This window comes from Hevea brasiliensis, chromosome 17, assembly GCF_030052815.1.
Source record: "Hevea brasiliensis isolate MT/VB/25A 57/8 chromosome 17, ASM3005281v1, whole genome shotgun sequence".
Taxonomy (NCBI): domain Eukaryota; kingdom Viridiplantae; phylum Streptophyta; class Magnoliopsida; order Malpighiales; family Euphorbiaceae; genus Hevea; species Hevea brasiliensis.
Window position 1 is genome coordinate 52,759,261 of NC_079509.1, and position 18,473 is coordinate 52,777,733.

The 18,473-nt window shown below is 27.4% G+C and overlaps 1 protein-coding gene across 1 annotated transcript; it reads left to right on the plus strand.

The window, feature by feature from the left end:
• Positions 1–14,220: 14,220 nt before the first annotated feature.
• Positions 14,221–18,028, plus strand: LOC110665395 (PTI1-like tyrosine-protein kinase At3g15890). Its single transcript, XM_021825482.2, has 4 exons — positions 14,221–14,267; positions 14,366–14,516; positions 15,088–15,350; positions 17,311–18,028. The coding sequence occupies exons 1-4, from the start codon at positions 14,221–14,223 to the stop codon at positions 18,026–18,028; spliced, it is 1,179 nt and encodes a 392-aa protein (XP_021681174.2).
• The last annotated feature ends 445 nt before the right edge of the window (positions 18,029–18,473 follow it).

Genomic DNA, 18,473 nt, shown 5'->3' on the forward strand with positions numbered 1-18,473 from the left:
ATAATAATTATACCTTGTTAACTCCATATTAAACACCTCATAAAAGTCTAATTTTCATATTTTATAAGGAGGAGAGGTAAAAAAAAAATAATAATTGTAAGTATTTATGTGAAAAATGCCCTAAAAACATTTGAGCCATTTTATTTTCCTTTCAAATTGAGAGGGAAAAAGTGAAAAGTAATATTAATTTATCCGTTTTCATTTTATGGGTTTTTTTTCTCTTCTTTATAGCTATTTTTTTAATATAACTTTTTTAATCAATATGAGTATAATAATTAAAATTTAATAATTTTTTCTTTTTATTTTTCTCTTTAATAAAATATAAAAAATAAATAAATCACTTCTTTTTTTATAAAAAAAATTATTAAAAAAATAATAATTTTTCTTTCTTTTTTATACAAATTTTATTTTTCTTATAATTTCACTCACTTTTCTCTTCTGTCTTTCTTTGTACAAAATAGGCCTCTAGTCATGAACAATAAAAATGAAATTTATAGAGGGATAAATTGGATGGTTAAGATTAAATTAGCACTATTTTAATTTCTTCACTTTTTGATCCAATGATCTAAAATCATCTTTACATAAATTAGTGGCTAAGATCCAATTGTACACAATTTTATTTTTATCACTTTAACAAACTTTAAACCCAATGGTGAAATTGAACTCCAATAAATAAATAGTTAAGATTTAATTAGGTATTTATTTGTATTTTTAATTCTTTTTAATCTAATGGTTAAGAAAAAAAAATGCAAATAAAACTAAAAAAAAAAAGGTGAAGAATAAATTTATTTCTTATTTTCCTAAAGCAAAACCCTAAATTTGATGGGCAAAATTAATTTTTTATTAAAATCAAGGGCTAAATTTCAGTTGTATGAATTTCTCTTCATCCCATCTCATAAACCTTAGATTTAAAGGCTAAAATTAAATCTAAAGAAAATAAAGGGACAAGATTTAATTGGAATATTTTTTGTTTTTTGATTTTAAAGAAACTTAAATCCAATGGCTATGAAAATTCTAATAAAATTAATGACTAAGATTGAATCAAGTACATTTTTGTCCTCTTAAAAAAATACCCTAAATATAATTGTTAAAATTAAATTTAATGAAAACGAAGGGTCAAATTTTAATTAAAATATTTTAATTTTGTTTTTTATTTTAAAGAAAATTAAGTCTAGTGGCTAGAAAATAACTTTATTAATGAAATTAATGGTCAAGATTAAATTAAATGCAATTTTTTTTTCTTAAAAAAAAATCCTAAATGTAAAAGCTACAATAAAAACCCTAAACTTGATGGTCAAGATTAAAGCTGTCTTCTTCGCTTTTCAAATCTAAAGGCTAAAATAAACTCCAAAATCAAGGGTCAAGATTAAATCATTTAAAAAGTATGTTCAAGGAAGATTAAATTAAAGTTAGGTATAATTAAAATTGAGGTTGAAATTAAAATTAAAATTAAAATTTTGTTTAAAATTAAAATTGAAATTGAATTGAAAAAAAAGATTAAAACTAAGACTCCGTTTGTTTCGTAGAAAACAACTTGTATTTAGAGAAAATATTTTTATGAAAAATATTTTTCGTTATTTTGTTGCACTGTTAAATTAACAATATATATATATATATATAAATGGTTTTACATTTTAATAAAATTATCGAAGTCTATATAATGTAGAAAATGATTTAATTTTTCTTTTAATCAGAAATATATTTTTCATTAACTCATTTTTCCGAATGCTTCAAATGTTAGAAAATGTAAAAAATATTTTCTTATTTTTCATAAAACAAAATAGTCTAAATTTAAAAACTGAAATTAAAATTAAATTTGATGTTAAAATTATCAATTTACAATTAAGGCTAAAATTAAATGAAAATGAGAATTAAATTAAGTTATAGACAAAAATAAAAATTAACAACTTAAAATTTTTTAATAAGGGCCCAAATAAAATATGGTGTCCATGATCATAATAATTTTTTAAAAATATCAATACTAATAAACTCTGAGACTTTCTATTTAACTTGCATATTCCAATTTCAATTGCCTTCATCCTCTTATTCAGCAGAGAAAAAATTGTATGAATTTTCTCCATGTACGCCTTGATCTCCTTCTCTCTTTTGATCTGCTCAATTTTGTAATTTAGAAATTAGGTTTATTTTGCTTATAACATTAGGTTTATTAGGCTTATAATAATAGTTGCATATTTTATTATTATTTTATTTTTTTATATTATTTTATTTTTATCTATTAATTGTATATTCTATATCAAATAATATTGTTATTTATATTATATCAAATAATATTGTTACTTATATTATATCAAATAATATTTTTATTTATATTTTTATTTATATTATATCAAATATTATTATTTATTATATAAATTATTCTATTATATAGATTTTTTTAAAATTATATAGAATTTAAAATTTTTTATATATTATTTTATTATTTATATTTTTCATTTAATTATTAATGTTATTTAAATTTTATTTATTTATTTATTTTTATCCTATATATTTTTAGTCATTTTGAACTATTTATTTTTAAATTGACTTATAAATTAAAAGATATATTTTAAGTAAAAAATTAAAAATAAATAGTTAAAACAAACACTCTACAAGTTAAAAGATTAATATTTCTTGGTATATTTTATAAATAGAAAGAATAATAAATTATAAATTAGTCATTAAAATATGTTAAAAATAACAGGTTAGTCTTTACTTTTTATATGAATAACAATTTAGTACGAGAGCTTTGATTTCATTATCGCTACCATTTAAATTGATAATTAATTTTATTAACTTTCTTTTAATTTGAAATAATTTAATCCTTAAAGTTTCACTTCATTAACAAATTTGTTCTTATATTTAAATTTTATATTTTAAATAATTATTTATTTTGTATAAATATAATTTTTTGAGAATGTATAGAAAATAAACTTGAAATAAATTAAATTAAGATAAAAACTCTGCCGGATTTCTAGTGGAATCCTCCATAAATAAATTGGGAATTTCATACAAGGTTTTACCTTCTTTAGTTGCGAAGCCACGTTGTAGAGAAGGGGCAATTGCCCCCTATTCTCTCTTTTAATTTTTTTATTTTTATTTTTTTAATTTATTTATTTATTTATTTATTTTTATAGATTTTACAATTTGAATCTAAGACTCCCCTATTCTTTAAATTTTTTTTTTAAAGGATTTGTCTCCATCTCCTTTAATTTATTTTATTTTATTTTTTTTAAGGATTTGCTTCCTTTCAACTTATTGCTATTGATAATCAGTTATAAACATATATTATTGATATGAATTTCAATTGTGAGTTTTCAGATGTGATTAGTTGTAACGATCGAGCTCTAACCACTAGAGGAATTGTCCGCTTTAGTCATAAGCCTCACGATTTTGTTCATAAAGTAACCTTGGAGTTCTTCTAACTCTCCGTGTCATTCCACCAAAAGGCACCTCTAGAAAGGTCCTTTAGGCAAATCCCACATCCATAAAACACGAAGCTGGTATTGGGTTCAAAAAGTAATGATATATAAAATGGGAGAACTAATCACTGGAGGCACCTTTTGGTAGAATGGCCTGAAGAGTTGAAAGAACTACAAAGTTAAGCGTGCTTGCTTGAGAGAAATCCTAAGATGGGTGACCTCCTGGGAAGTTCTTCATTTCACCTATAGGACAAAACCGTGAGGCCTATGACCAAAACGGACAATTCCTCTAGTAGTTAGAGCCCGATCGTTACATTAGTGATCTTGCTTAGAAAATCGCAACGACAAATAAGTAAATTTTGCATTAATTTATAAATTTATAATATTATATTCATTAGTTTATAAGTTTGTAACTTTGGTTTTGGTTTTAATCTATTGCAATTGTATCCACTGAAAGGACATTTTTTCTATGAAAATGGTGAATAAATGGTTAAATAATAGAATTGGAAATTAATAGATAGTTAATTGTTTCATCACATTAATTGAGAATGATATTTTTAATAAGATTGCCAATGAAACTATCATGCAATATTGTTAAAGCGCGAAAACTCGTAAAAGGAGAATTATAATATTTTTTAAATTTTAATTAATGTAAAAGATACGAGAGATATTTAATAGTTACTTTATTGAATTTTTTTTACTATAAAAATTATTTTATTTTTATGTAAAAATATTAAAAATTTGCTCTACTGCATTAAAATCCTGCTTCAACCCTGGTCTTCCTTATCAAAATCATCAACAAATTCAAATTAAAACTAGAAACCAATAAGATCAAACTTATCCAAGTGAAATCCTCTTTGTAAATAAGTTTAGAAGCTCAAAAGAAGTTAATTTGAAACTATAGTCATGTTATACACCCGCGCCATCTAGCGCCATTGCCTTAGCCACAAACCACCATCGATGGAGTCACTCAATGTAGGCACATTACTTGGTGCTCCTCAACCTATCATTCATGTGCTAGGATATATGTTTAGTGGTTTGAGAAATTGAAGCTCCAAAGATTCAGCTAAGAATCATAGTTTGCAACAAGCTCAGGGGTTGCATCTAGGGGCAAAGCCAAAAAATTTATTTTTGAGGAGACCAACATTATATATACTCGAAAAATGATTAATTATATTCATTGTTTATGTATTTTAAATATATAATTTATATTATAAATATATAAGAGAATAATTCTAATTATTATATATAATTTGTTGAGAAGCAAAATCTATGAGCATACAGTGGAATAGCTCAAAGCATCAAAGAAATGGCATTATAGTTACATCCATTAAGGTCAGCATCAACGTTAATTTGCTTCCTTCTAATAATATATTGGTGGGTTGAATGCTGCAATTCATGCTCTTTGTGGTTGGCCTACTAGAAAATGATCAAAGATAAATTTAAGACCTCGTGGGCATTCAAAGACTACAATTTTTAGTATCTAATTAGTAGAGAGACCATCTGAAATTGATTTGGAATAGCTTCTTGTTGCTAAAGATTAAGTCATATATACGGCTGGTTTAGTAGAGGGAAATTTTTTGGTAAGAAATGTTGGAAGTATAAAATTATTTTTGAAACTTTCACCCATATGTTTAGGCTTATAAATTGAGTGCGTCTTGTCATAGTATTTGAGCCTCTCATACTAAACAGTTTAGAGTTTTAATGCCGATAACTCTTATATATTAATTAAATATTTTAGTATAAGTAGGGGCGAAGCTAGAAAATTAGATTTGTGGGATCAAAAAATTTTATTTTACTTAATTTTAAAGAAAAAAATATGTGTAATAATAAATTATCTACTGAAAAGAAAAAAAAACGTAATGTACATAAATTTTTAATATGTAATAATAATAGAGTAAAAAGTAAAATAAATACATAAAATAATAATTCTTACTATTATTTTAAATTTGTAGTTGTTAATGATGTGAAAATATTATTGTAAATAATTAAAAAATAATAAATTCCCGTTGTGATCTCATAATAATTCACCTTACAAAATAATACATATTATTAATATAACTATTAATGTGATTATCACCCGCTAACATTTTAACTTGTGTTACAAAGATGAATGATATTCTTTCTGCTTATGTTTAAATTTTGTAGCATTATGTTTATAAAAATAGTTCTAAAAACAAAATAATAATAATAATAATAATAATAATAATAATAATAATAATAATAATAATAATAATAATAATAATAATAATAATAATAACTTTTGTAATATAATATATAACATGATATATTAAATTTTTAATTACAATTAAAACTTGAAATAAATTAATCAATTATAATTAAAAATTAATTTCAACAAATAAATTTTAACAATTAAGACATTTTACGGTTATTTTAGTATGTTAAATATTAAAATAATTATTTCACTTTAAAAATAATTCTCTTCTTATTTATTTTACCTAATAGATTTTAAATATAAAATATATTTATGTATGTTAGAAAAAAGAATACAAGTAATGAAGGAAAGGATTATGTATTTATCTGTTTCTTATTTACGGAGATATTACATCTATTTATACATGAGAATATGAGTTAATTTAAACAAGAATAATAATTGTTATAATTATGCTATACAAATCTCCTATAATCATGCTAATTGCTGTAATTATGCTACACAAATCTCCTATAATCATGATAATTGCTATAATTATGCTAACATCCCCCCCTCAAACTCAAGGTGGTAGCATAGGTGCCAACTTGAGTTTGCTTAAGAGATCCTGAAAGCGAGCGGGAGGATGCGTTTTGGTGAATATATCAGCGGTTTGGCTGACAGAGGAGACAGGAATCAAACATATGGTGCCATGAGCAACATGATGACATACAAAATGACAATCAATTTCGATATATTTGGTATGCTCATGAAATACATCATTATAAGAAATCTGTATGGCACTTCTATTATCGCAATGAAGTATTGTAGCAGAAGAATGAGTGACACCCAAATTAGTTAATAACCACCGTAACCAAAGTAATTCAGATGTAGCATCAGCAAGAGCACGATATTCAGATTCTGTGCTAGAACGTGCAACAACAATTTACTTTTTACTATGCCAAGAGATAAGAGAATTACCCAAGAAGAAACAATAACTAGTTGTAGAGCGATGATCTGTCAGATCACCAGCCCAATCAGCATCAGAGTAGCTAGATAATACTAGGGAGGAGGTAGCGAAAAAGTGCAAACCATGAAAAAGAGTGCCTTTGATATAACGAAGGATTTGAAGTGCTGCAGAGAAATGAGTTGAACGAGGAGCAGACATAAACTTCTTGACGGATGATGAACAAAGATATGAAATATCAGGTCGAGTAACTGTGAGATAAACAAGACTCCCGACAAGCTGTCGATATAAAGTAGGATCATCAAGAGGAGTGCCATCAAGAGGTATAAGTTTGCAATTGAGCTCCAATGGGGTTGATACTGTTTTGCTATCAGTGATGCCTGCTCGAAAAAGTAAGTCGGATGCATACTTGACTTGAGATAGATAATAGCCATCAGAATTTTAAGAAACTTTAAGACCCAAAAAATAGCTGAGAGAACCCAGGTCTTTCATTTCAAAATGCTGATTGAGATAATGTTGTAACTTTAAAATATCAGATGAATCATCTCCTGTTATTATCATATCATCAACATAAAGCAACAGAAGAACAATACCGCTGTCAGTTCGACCAGTGAATAATGCAAAATCATGTGGACTAGAGAGAAAACCAAGTTGAGCAAGAGTGGAACTAAATTTGGCAAACCAAGCCTTGGGAGCTTGTTTTAATCCATATAAGGTTCGCCGAAGTTTTCAAACCTTATGAGGAGAATGATAACCAGGAGGAGGATGTATATAAACCTCTTCTATTAAATCACCATGAAGAAAAGCATTTTTGACATCCATCTGGAAAAGTTTCCATTTACGAACTGCAGCAATAGCTAAGAGACTGCGAATAGATGTTAATCGGGCCACTGGAGCAAAAGTTTCTTCATAGTCGATACCATACTCTTGAGTGTACCCTTTGGCTACTAAGCGAGCTTTGTAGCGTTCAATAGTTCCATCAAAATGGGTCTTGATTTTGTAAATCCATTTGCAACCAATAGGGGTCTTGTTTGGTGGAAGATCAACTAAATCCCAAGTATGAGTTTTCTCTAAAGCCTGAAGTTTGTCAATCATAGCTTGCTGCCAAAGAGGGTCAGTACTTGCCTCAAGATAAGAACGAGGCTCATGAAGGGTTGCAATAGTAGAGTAACAGTGAAAATCAGAAAGATAATGAGGAGTTTCTCTTACACGGGTAGAACGACGAAGAGTAGTGCTAGGAGGAGATACAGCAGTCTGGATCAACAATCCAGTGCAGATTCAACGAGCGGTGTAGTTGGGCTAATATTGAGCATATCACAATCACCTGGATCAGGACTTGGAAACAGCTCTTTGGAGGAGTCAGTGAAAAATAGAGAGTCAGTATTGATAGAGTGATGAAATTTGGAAAGAGAAGAAAATATAGTATTGTCCCAAAAGGTAACATGACGAGAGATGCGTAACTTATTAGAAACAGGATCCCAACAACGATACCCTTTGTGTTCAATGCCATAACCAAGAAAACAACATAGACGAGCATGGGGTTCTAATTTGGTATTTTCATGAGGTTGTAAAAGAACAAAAGAAACACATCCAAAAGGTTTAAGGATGGAATAGTCAGGAGGTTGTCCAAACAACTTTTCAAAAGGAGATAAATTATGAAGAACTAAGGTAGGAAGACGGTTAATAATATAAACAGTATGAAGAGCTGCTTCTCCCCAAAATTTTTCTGGACATGAGGCAGAAAGAAGAAGAGTACGTATAGAATCAAGAATATGGCGATGCTTGCGTTCGGCTCGCCCATTCTGTTGAGAGGTGTGAGGACAAGAACATTGAACAACAGTGCCTTGTTGACTAAGAAACTGAAGTAAAGAAGAATCCCGATATTTTATGGCATTGTCTGTTCGGAGAATTTTAATGTCACAAGAGAACTGAGTTTTAATCATTTTTACAAATGTGATGTAAATTTGTGATAACTCAGATCGATGTTTCAAAAAATATATCCAAGTAAATCAAGAATAATTATCAATAAATATCACAAAATAACGAAAACCATTTATTGAAGAAATAGGAGAAGGACCCAAAATGTCAAAATGAATTAAACCAAAAGGAGTGTCTGAAGTAGTATTATTATGAGAAAAAGATAATGAAGGTTGTTTTGTAAGCTGACAATTTAAACAATTAAATGACTCAAACTTAGTAGATCCTAATAATCCACGAGAAATTAAAGGTTTAATTTTACTGGCAGAAGCATGACCAAGACGAAGATGCCATTAGTGAATGGAAGAATTAGGGATTATAGCTGCAGACACAAATCTCTGAGGAAGATGTAAAGATGCAAGCTCAAATAATCGACCCACTCTACGACCCTCCCCAAGAATCTGTCCCATTTGTGGATCTTGTACCTGGACACCATGTGGAGAAAAAATAACATTTAGTCCTTTTTCACACAACTGACCAACAGAAATAAGATTGAGTGCCAAATTAGGGATATAATAGGTGTCAGGGAGATGAAGATTTGAGGTAGACACATGACCAGTATGTGTGATGTTCATTTTAGTACCATTTGCAGTATGGATTGGTGGTAAGGAAGATACAGGTTTTGCAGAATACAAGAATTTAAGATTAGTGGTCATATGATTACAACATGCAGAGTCAAAAAGCCAATAAGAATTACCTGGAGTGGCAGACATGACAGCAGGAGAATTAAAAGAGATAACCTGTTTGAATAGTGCCTCAAGATCACTCATGGTGATGGCAGTAGAACCCTCAGTAGCAGCAACAACAGTGACAGAGGAAGATCCAGGCTTTGAGACATTCTTGAATTTAAAATGCCCTCCTTTTGGTCTTGGAGGGCGTGTGGGACAATGTTCAAGAATATGACCATAACCATGACAATATCTGCATTCTATAGTAGGACAATATGCAAAAGTATGACCAATTTGATTACAATTCTTACAGAGGTGATTGCCAGATTTCTGATGTGAGGATCGAGTAGTTGTAAGAGCAGTTTCAAATTGAGGAGTTTTATCCAAACTGAGACGAGTCTCTTCAAAAATAATCTCTTGAATAGCAGTATCCAATGATGGGAGTGGATTTCGATGTAGCAGGGACGCTCGAACGGCCTCATATTCTGATCGAAGAGCCATTAGAACTTGAATGAGATGAAGATGATCTTCAGTGATTTTGGCATGAGATATTTGATTCCAAATGAGTTGGACCTGGGCAAGAAAATCATTCACAGATTGACCTGCTTCTTATTTCAGATTATGAAGAGTAGTCCACAACTGATAATAGTGGGCAAGTCCAGTGGTCTGATATTGATTAGCCAAAAAATCCCAAATTTTTTTTTGCAGAGTCATAATAAGCAAATTGGATGTGGATGGACGAGACAGAGGTATTGCAAAACCAGGTGATGATCTGATGATTTTTACTATCCCAGTCCTCAAGACGGTCAGTAAATTTTGCATCAGTTTCATCGTTCTCTCTTGTCAGCATAGTGATATCTCTGGTAACAATACGCCAAAGCTTGCAACCTATCAAAAAACTTTTCATTCTTTGAACTCAAAGATTATAGTTGGAACTAGTCAGAACTATTGCAATAGGTTTTGAAATATCAGATTTCTCCATTGATAACAAGATGAGGAGAAAAAAAAATGGTATAATAACAGGAATGAAATAATGAACCAGAACAGGTTGTAGAGAGAGAATAGAGATCATAGAAACTAAAAATAAAAGCTAACTAGGCTCTAATACCATGTTAGAAGAAAGAATACAAGTAATGAAGGAAATGATCGTGTATTTATCTGTGTCTTATTTACAGAGATATTACATGAGAATATGAGCTAATTTAGACAAGAATAATAATTGCTGTAATTATACCACACAAATCTCCTATGATCATGCTAATTGCTGTATTTATGCTACACAAATCTCCTATAATCATACTAATTATTGTAATTATGCTAACAATGTACATCTTAAACCTTCATGTATTATTTCAAAGATTAAAGATACAATTATGTAAATGAATTACATAGTTATAAAATATTTAAATTTGAAGTCTTTTATATATATAAATTTAAAATATAAAATTAACCCTAATTTATATTTTTTATTAAATTAAATGAAATTCATTTATTGAATATTAATAAAAAAAAATATAAATTAGGCTTAATTTTATATTTTAAATATATATATATATATTAATTTTTTTAATAAAGTTGAGTGGGTGAATTGATCTACTCAACCTAATGTGGCTCGGCCACGAAATATAAGCAAAGTGAGTTTATGTTTGTTCACACTTCAAATTTAGTGAGCATTCGTGTGTGGGGATGTGTTAGCGATATAAAATTATTTTTTAAACCTTAGCTTGAGTAATTTCTTAATAAGTAAGAGGGATAAATTTCCATAGCCGTATTTAAACTTTAAGAGTTGTAGCAGAGCCCTTTTTTAACTTAAAAATGTAATATAAAACTTCTTAAACTTTGAAATTTTATACAATAAAATTTTTAACTCTCAATAATTGGTTTATAAGTAATACATGTGAACAATTTAAAATAGCAATACTGTGAATGATTACTATTTTTTTTTAAGGTAGAGTTTTTTTAATCAACTGTTATACATTTAGTATTTTATTATTTCATTCGACTAAAATTTTTTTATGATAATTTGTAAAGAAAATCATAATTGATTTTACCACTATCATATAGAAAAAAAATAATTATTTACCTCACTATTATTCTGGATTACATAAATTAGATATTGAAGATGAGTAAATTATTGTGCAAAATTTTAAAGTTTAAGAGTTTTATATTATATTTTTAAATTTAGGAATGATTCTATTATAATCCCTAAAATTTAGGGGTGACTCTTAAAATTTTCTCATGAGAGAGTACACCAATAATTGAGAGTTGAATTTGGATTAGATTTCGATACATAATAATCACAGCCCTAGAGAAAATTTCAATTTGATATTTTATAATCAAATTCATTCTGGAGATGATTTTATTTCTTTGTTTTTATGGTCAATTTTTTTGAGGTATGATGAATCCTATTGACTTATATAGTTTATTGAATGTCCTATTTGGTGAACAAATATAATCTCTAGCCTACCAATGAAAAAGACAGTAGAGTTTATAAGAGAAGACCTTCCATATGGAACAAATATAACTTAAAAAAAAATAAATAATAATTATAGTAAAATGTACAGAAATTATTGGGTTTTGAAATCTTATAAGCTTTTCAATTTCTTTAGCTTACTATGGTGAAGTCACTTGAGTGTCCACATTCATTTGTTGTCAACTAGACAGTATCTTGGCATTTAATATTTAGGGAGGTTGACCAAATGTTCATTATTTACTTATTTATTTTCAGAAGATTTGAGAATTTAATTGTTTTAATTACAATAATAATTAATGACATTTATTGATTAATTAAATACTCTTTTAATTAAGAGATTAGAATTCTCCACTAATTTATGATGCAGATGGGTAAGATGTTTTCTTTTTTAAAATAAATAAAATCCATTCACAAAAATAAAATGCTTTTTTTATTAATAAATTTTAATTTAATAATATAAAAAAATTTAAAGCATTTTTTCTTTGACATTTTTTATCATTTGAAGCACTTGAAAAATTAATTAACGAAAATTATTTTCTTAGTTAAATAAAAAATTAAGTTATTTTCTGTATTTTGATAATTTTATTAAAATGTAAAAATTAACAATTGAATCAAATAATGAAAAATATTTTTTCAGAAAATAATTTTCGTGAAAAATATTTTTCATTTATAAGTTATTTTTCGTAAATAAGTGGATCTTTCATTATATTTTAAATTAAATATTTAAATTATATTTTAATTTTTGAAAATTTATATTTAATTACATATAATTTAGTTTTTAAAATTTTTTTTATTGAAAAATATTATATTTTATTTAATGATAAAAATGAAAACTTCAATTTTAAAACATCAAAAATCCAAATGTATTTTATGGAGGGAAAGAGTATACTTTTCATTCTCAATATGTTTTATACTTTAGTCTTGCATCTCTAAATAGAAAAACATATAATAGCCTGAGCCCAACAATAAAAAAAAAAAAATGGAGGGTTGTTTTTTGACTTTTGACCAACAAGGGGAGGCCAATTGGCAAGATAATGTGAGATAGGCACCAAAAAGAAAAGGCTGAACTTAGCTAGTAGGCGTAAAACCATTATTCTATGAGTTGTAATGAGATCATTTTTATTTAAAAAAATCAAGAATTAAAATATTTGTTAATTTAAAAACTGATGAATTACAAAAATATTATTAAAAAATTTCATAATTATGAAAAATTATGTAATTAATTGAATAACGTCAATGATTAGTACTTAGTCTATGGATTCAGAGCAAATTGGGATTTACTCACCAGAAGCTCTTTCTTCAATGGTACTATCAGTGTTTGTTTTTAATTGATTTTGATTAATAATGAAACCCAAGATGGCCCAACTCAAAATAATTTAAAATCAAAGACACGAGAGATTTATTTAGTATTATTATTGAAAAAATTATTTTTTTAAATATATTAGTCAGAGAGTATTAAAAAATAATTAAAAATTAAATTTAATAAGTTTTAATTATAAGAATATTAAAATAACAAAATATTTTTTTTCAAAATACTTTTTTTAATAACATCTAAAATTATACTTTTATTCAGACAAATAATTTCAGCATTTAAAATCTAATGCCAAATAGACTAGAACTTATCCAACCCGTTCTACACCTGTATTGTTATTCATTATTTTGAATATATATATATAGATAATCCATCATAAAAAATGATTAAAATGAAAACGTTATGCATTTAATAGCATTATTGCAATTTCCATCATTATCAACTAACCATTGTTAATATTAGACTGATGAATCATTTTTATTTAAACTCGATTCATATATACCTATACATAAATGGATAGGCACTTTTCATACAACATTAATGAGTCCACATTAAATATATCTCCCCACATGCCTTTCAATTTATATAAACCAACCCTAAATAAAAATTTCCATGAAGTAACAAGCATCTCTAAACATTTTTTTTTTAATTTTATTTTATATGGAGAAGAAAAGATGAACATAGGTCTTTCATATTTAACATATATGCAGCTATCAATAAAGAAAGAAATTATGTTTGATGAGGTTTTGCACCCACTGCAATCAAAATTTCATTTTTACCATTATTATATATATATATATATATATATATATATATATTGTTTATGCTTTAGTTTATATATAGATGCACCAAATTTACTATAATAGTTGTATTATAATTATTAAATATGATAAATTTTATGTGAGTCCATCATAATCAATAAACGTATCCATTATACATATAACAATTGTACTGATTAAATTCTCCATTCCATGTGGTAACTCAACAGAAAGGCTTTTAAGTCCGCACAGATACGCTGACAGTGGGAATCAATCTTTACTTCTTTTTAATATGCAAAATTTTTTTTAACAAAAACTTTCATTACTCAGTTACATCCGTTCCAACTACAACTAGCAAAACAAAACCCGGCCGGGGTCGGCTGCCACTCCAATTGAAATGACTACATTGCCATTTGTCTTGTTTAAAATGTGGAGGAAGCTCTTCCTTCACTGAAAACTCAATCCATCAATGCTTGTGGGACAATCCTCTGCTAGCAATGGGATCATCCTCGAGTTGCTGTGGCAAAGATAATATTGAAGATGGGTAATAATATTCGTCTCTACACACACTTGTATCTATTTTAATTGCTCTTAACTTGGAAAATAATTGCTTTAATATTCATGTCGGTTGTGATGATATAGGGCTAACATGGTTGCTGGAGGTAGCAGTTCATGGAGGATATTCACATGCAAGGAGTTGGATGCAGCAACTAATGGATTCAGTGAAGATAACAAACTTGGAGAAGGAGGCTTTGGAAGTGTCTATTGGGGTAAAACCAGTGACGGCCTTCAGGTAAATTACCCTTATTTCTATATTATTACTCATATTTGCTAGCTCATTTTTCTGCAAAATGAAGATAGCTTGATTCAATTTTTCCATAAAAATGAGGGTCGCTTTAGCTTAGTGCATGGTATTTGAGACATCTTCAATGTTGCTGTGAGATTTTGAGTTCGAATTTTAATACGAGCCAATTAAACAAAACATAATGATTTATTTAATTATTTAGCTCTAATTAAAGATTAAATTTGAGATCTTACAGTTCTGGCAAATTCATTATAAATGACTTTGTGAACTATGATAGACCCTCAATTATTGTATTATTTACTTAGTGTTAGACATATTAGAGACGTAATTCTTATTCTTGACCCTTCAAACGCCATGCTTGATTATGTTTAGTATACCGATAATATAATGTAATGCAATCAAATTTTCTATTATGATTTTATAGAAATTTTAATTGTATTATGGCCTACCAAACATAGCATTAAACACTTATATATATATATATATATATATATATATATATATATATATATATATATTGTACACACAAAGTCTAAAATTGAAGCTGTTAAATAAGTAGATTGCAGTGAAAAAGTTGAAAGCAATGACTTCAAAAGCAGAAATGGAATTTGCTGTGGAAGTAGAAGTGCTTGGAAGGGTTCGGCACAAGAATTTGCTAGGGCTTAGAGGATATTGCGTTGGGGCAGACCAAAGGCTTATAGTATATGATTACATGCCTAATCTCAGCTTGCTGTCTCATCTCCATGGTCAATTTGCTGGTGAAGTTCAGTTAGATTGGAGGAGGAGGATCAAGATTGTACTTGGTTCAGCAGAAGGCCTCTTGTAAGCTTAATTAACACCTTTTTTTAAAAATTTTTTTTATTGCAGTAAATTAAGTGGTATGTTATTGATTGCTTTCATACAAACACATTGAGTTTACATTCCCAATCTGACAAAGAAAAAATTTATCAAATTATAATATATTAGTCTCATTCATTTTTACGTGGATTTCACTATACATATTATGTGTTGAATTTATAATAAATCAGGTTTAAGCAATATAATTTTTTTTAATTAAAAAATTAAATTATCCCTATGAAGATTAAAGAACCCATAAAAGAAAAAAATATAGTTCTATTTTATTTAGGATAAACTACAATATAGTCTCTAAGATTTGCTTAAACCTATAATTTAATTCTTGACATTTTAATAAATTTATAAGTTAGTTCCTCCTATTAGAATTTCGGTTAAAGCTAGTAATAAACCAGTAATTAACGTAGGATTAAAACCAGTAATTAAATTAGTTTAATAATTGAGACAATATCCTTGGACATACATTTTTGATATTTAGTGACCCATCAAGCAAAGACAAATGTATATAATTTTATTGTTGGCCTTGACCTAGAGATCCCACTCCATTTGGCCGCCATTTGGCAGGCAACAACATTGTTACAAACTATAATAACGTTATCTATTTGTTTATTATATGTTGTTTAGTGTTAAACAACAATTTGTTATAAAAAAAATGTCAACTCTATAAAAAATATTGGATGAAATCGATGTATGTATATTAAATTTATCAGAGTTATTAATTATGTTAAGATCTATGTAAAATCATTACAATTAATGAATAAAATAAAATTATTTTACATACATGGATTTTAATAATAAATTTCTTCTTACTCTAACATAAAGCTTACCTCATTTGCAAAATTTGTTGAGTGGTAGTTTTCATCAAGTGAACATTGAAAAAATAGTAAATGGTATTTGAGATATTTTAAGTAGATTTAGTTAAATCACTTCAAATCATTCATATTTATTTATAATCATATAAATATAAAAAATTAAAAATTAAAAATTAAATTACATATTTATTTATAATTATATTTTTCTATATAGATGGAATCTACCTAAAAATTTCTCATTATATTAATATAATTAATTTTACAACAACTTTGCTCCTAATTATTAGAATAATAATTTTTTCCCTTATTTACTCACCAAATCAAAATAATTTCTCTCGATTCTAACCAAAAGCATATTAAAAAATAAAAAAATATTCAATGCAATATTTAATTCGAGTCAATTTTTATAAAGAAATTAATTTTTAAAAAATAAGTTGTTGTGCCAAGAAAATTAGTTTTTTTTTTCTCTATTGTAATAACTTATTTTTCTATTTTTAAAAAATAAAAATTAACATATTTTAATTATATAAACAATAAAAATAAAAATAGATGGACTTAGAAGGTGTTTGGCTTAACTTATAAAAATTAACTTTACAAGCTACTTTGAACTTATAAGCGTTTAAAATTTTAAACAGTTTAGTTAAAATACTTATAAGTGACTGATAAATCATTAATGTGTTTGATAAAAAATAATTTATAAGTATATTTATTATTTAAGTGACTAAAAATAATATTTTGAATGAGATTTATAATAAAATTTTAAAAATTAAATGAAGATAATATTAAAATACTTAGTTAAACTAGTTTATAAACACTAAAGTTATAAGCACCAAAATGAAAAGTTAGTGTTTCCCAGCATTTTATTTTAGCTTATAAGTTTAAAAAATATTATAAATAATAGATAATTTTATTTTTAGAAATTATAAGTTAATTTGATTAGCTTATAAACTAAGTCAAACACCCTCTTGGTATGGTACTTCCTCCAATCTATTTCTCTTATATTTATTAATGAATAATTTCTGTACTTATAAAAAAAAAAAGAAAATCAACAGGCCTTAGGTCCTTGAACCCTCAGAATTTCTTATGGTTTCTTTTGATCTTGTTTTCTAATGTCATAGGTACTTGCACCATGAGGTTACGCCCCACATAATTCACAGGGACATAAAGGCCAGCAACATCCTGTTAGATTCAGACTTTGAGCCACTAGTGGCAGATTTTGGGTTTGCAAAGCTAATCCCAGAAGGTGTTAGCCATATGACAACTCGAGTTAAGGGCACATTAGGGTACTTAGCACCTGAATACGCCATGTGGGGTAAGGTCTCAGAGAGCTGTGATGTGTATAGCTTTGGAATTCTCTTGCTTGAAATCCTCACAGGAAGGAAACCAATAGAGAAGCTCCCTGGTGGAGTCAAGAGAACTATCACAGAATGGGCTGAGCCATTGATAGTCCAAGGGAAGTTCAATGACCTTGTTGATCCAAAACTTCGAGGAAATTTCGACGAAAACCAGCTTAAACAGGCTATTAATGTTGCTGCTCTATGTGTGCAGAATGAGCCTGATAGACGACCAAATATGAAGGAAGTTGTTAGTATGCTTAAAGGATATGATCCTAGAGGTAGGGTTATGCAAAGTAGGATAGAAAGTGCCAAATATAATGAAGAATTGCTTGCACTTGACCAAACTAGTGATGATGATGATGGTGGTGGTGGCTGTGGTGGCGATGATGGTGGTCCTGAGGAAAGTGGGTATGGTGTTTTTGGTGCGATGGAGGCGCAGAAAATGCAAGACCCTTATAAGCGTTTTGGAGATAACATGAAAATGGCCAAATATGTGTAGAAGTTATATATATATATATATATATATATATATATATATATATATATATATATTTTAATTTGAATATGTATTATTTTTTCCTACTGGAAAATGGGTTTGGTAATTGAAAATTTGTAGGTCATATACATTTGTACTTCAAAAAAAAAAAGATATATATATACATGTATATGTGTGCGCGCGCGTTTGAAATTGTTGAAAAAATTGGGTCCATTAATGATAAGTCAATCCAATTCATACCAGCGGATATGAATTTACTGTACAGTAATTATGCTTACTATGTAATTATTTGATAATGATGTTAAAGAGTTTAAAACTCTTAATTAAATAAAAAAATAACAGCTAACCTTATGAGAAAGGTTTTTTTTTTATAGCATATTATTATAATAAATAATATATATAATATCATGCATAGTAATACTATGAATTAATATAAAATTATTATTAA

Excerpts from the sequence above, each read along its gene's own strand:
- LOC110665395 (XM_021825482.2), top strand. The coding sequence starts at position 14,221 with ATGGGATCATCCTCGAGTTGCTGTGGCAAAGATAATATTGAAGATGG. Across the intron at positions 14,268-14,365 it reads AAAGATAATATTGAAGATGG|GGCTAACATGGTTGCTGGAG; the intron begins GTAATAATATTC and ends GTGATGATATAG. Across the intron at positions 15,351-17,310 it reads GGTTCAGCAGAAGGCCTCTT|GTACTTGCACCATGAGGTTA; the intron begins GTAAGCTTAATT and ends CTAATGTCATAG.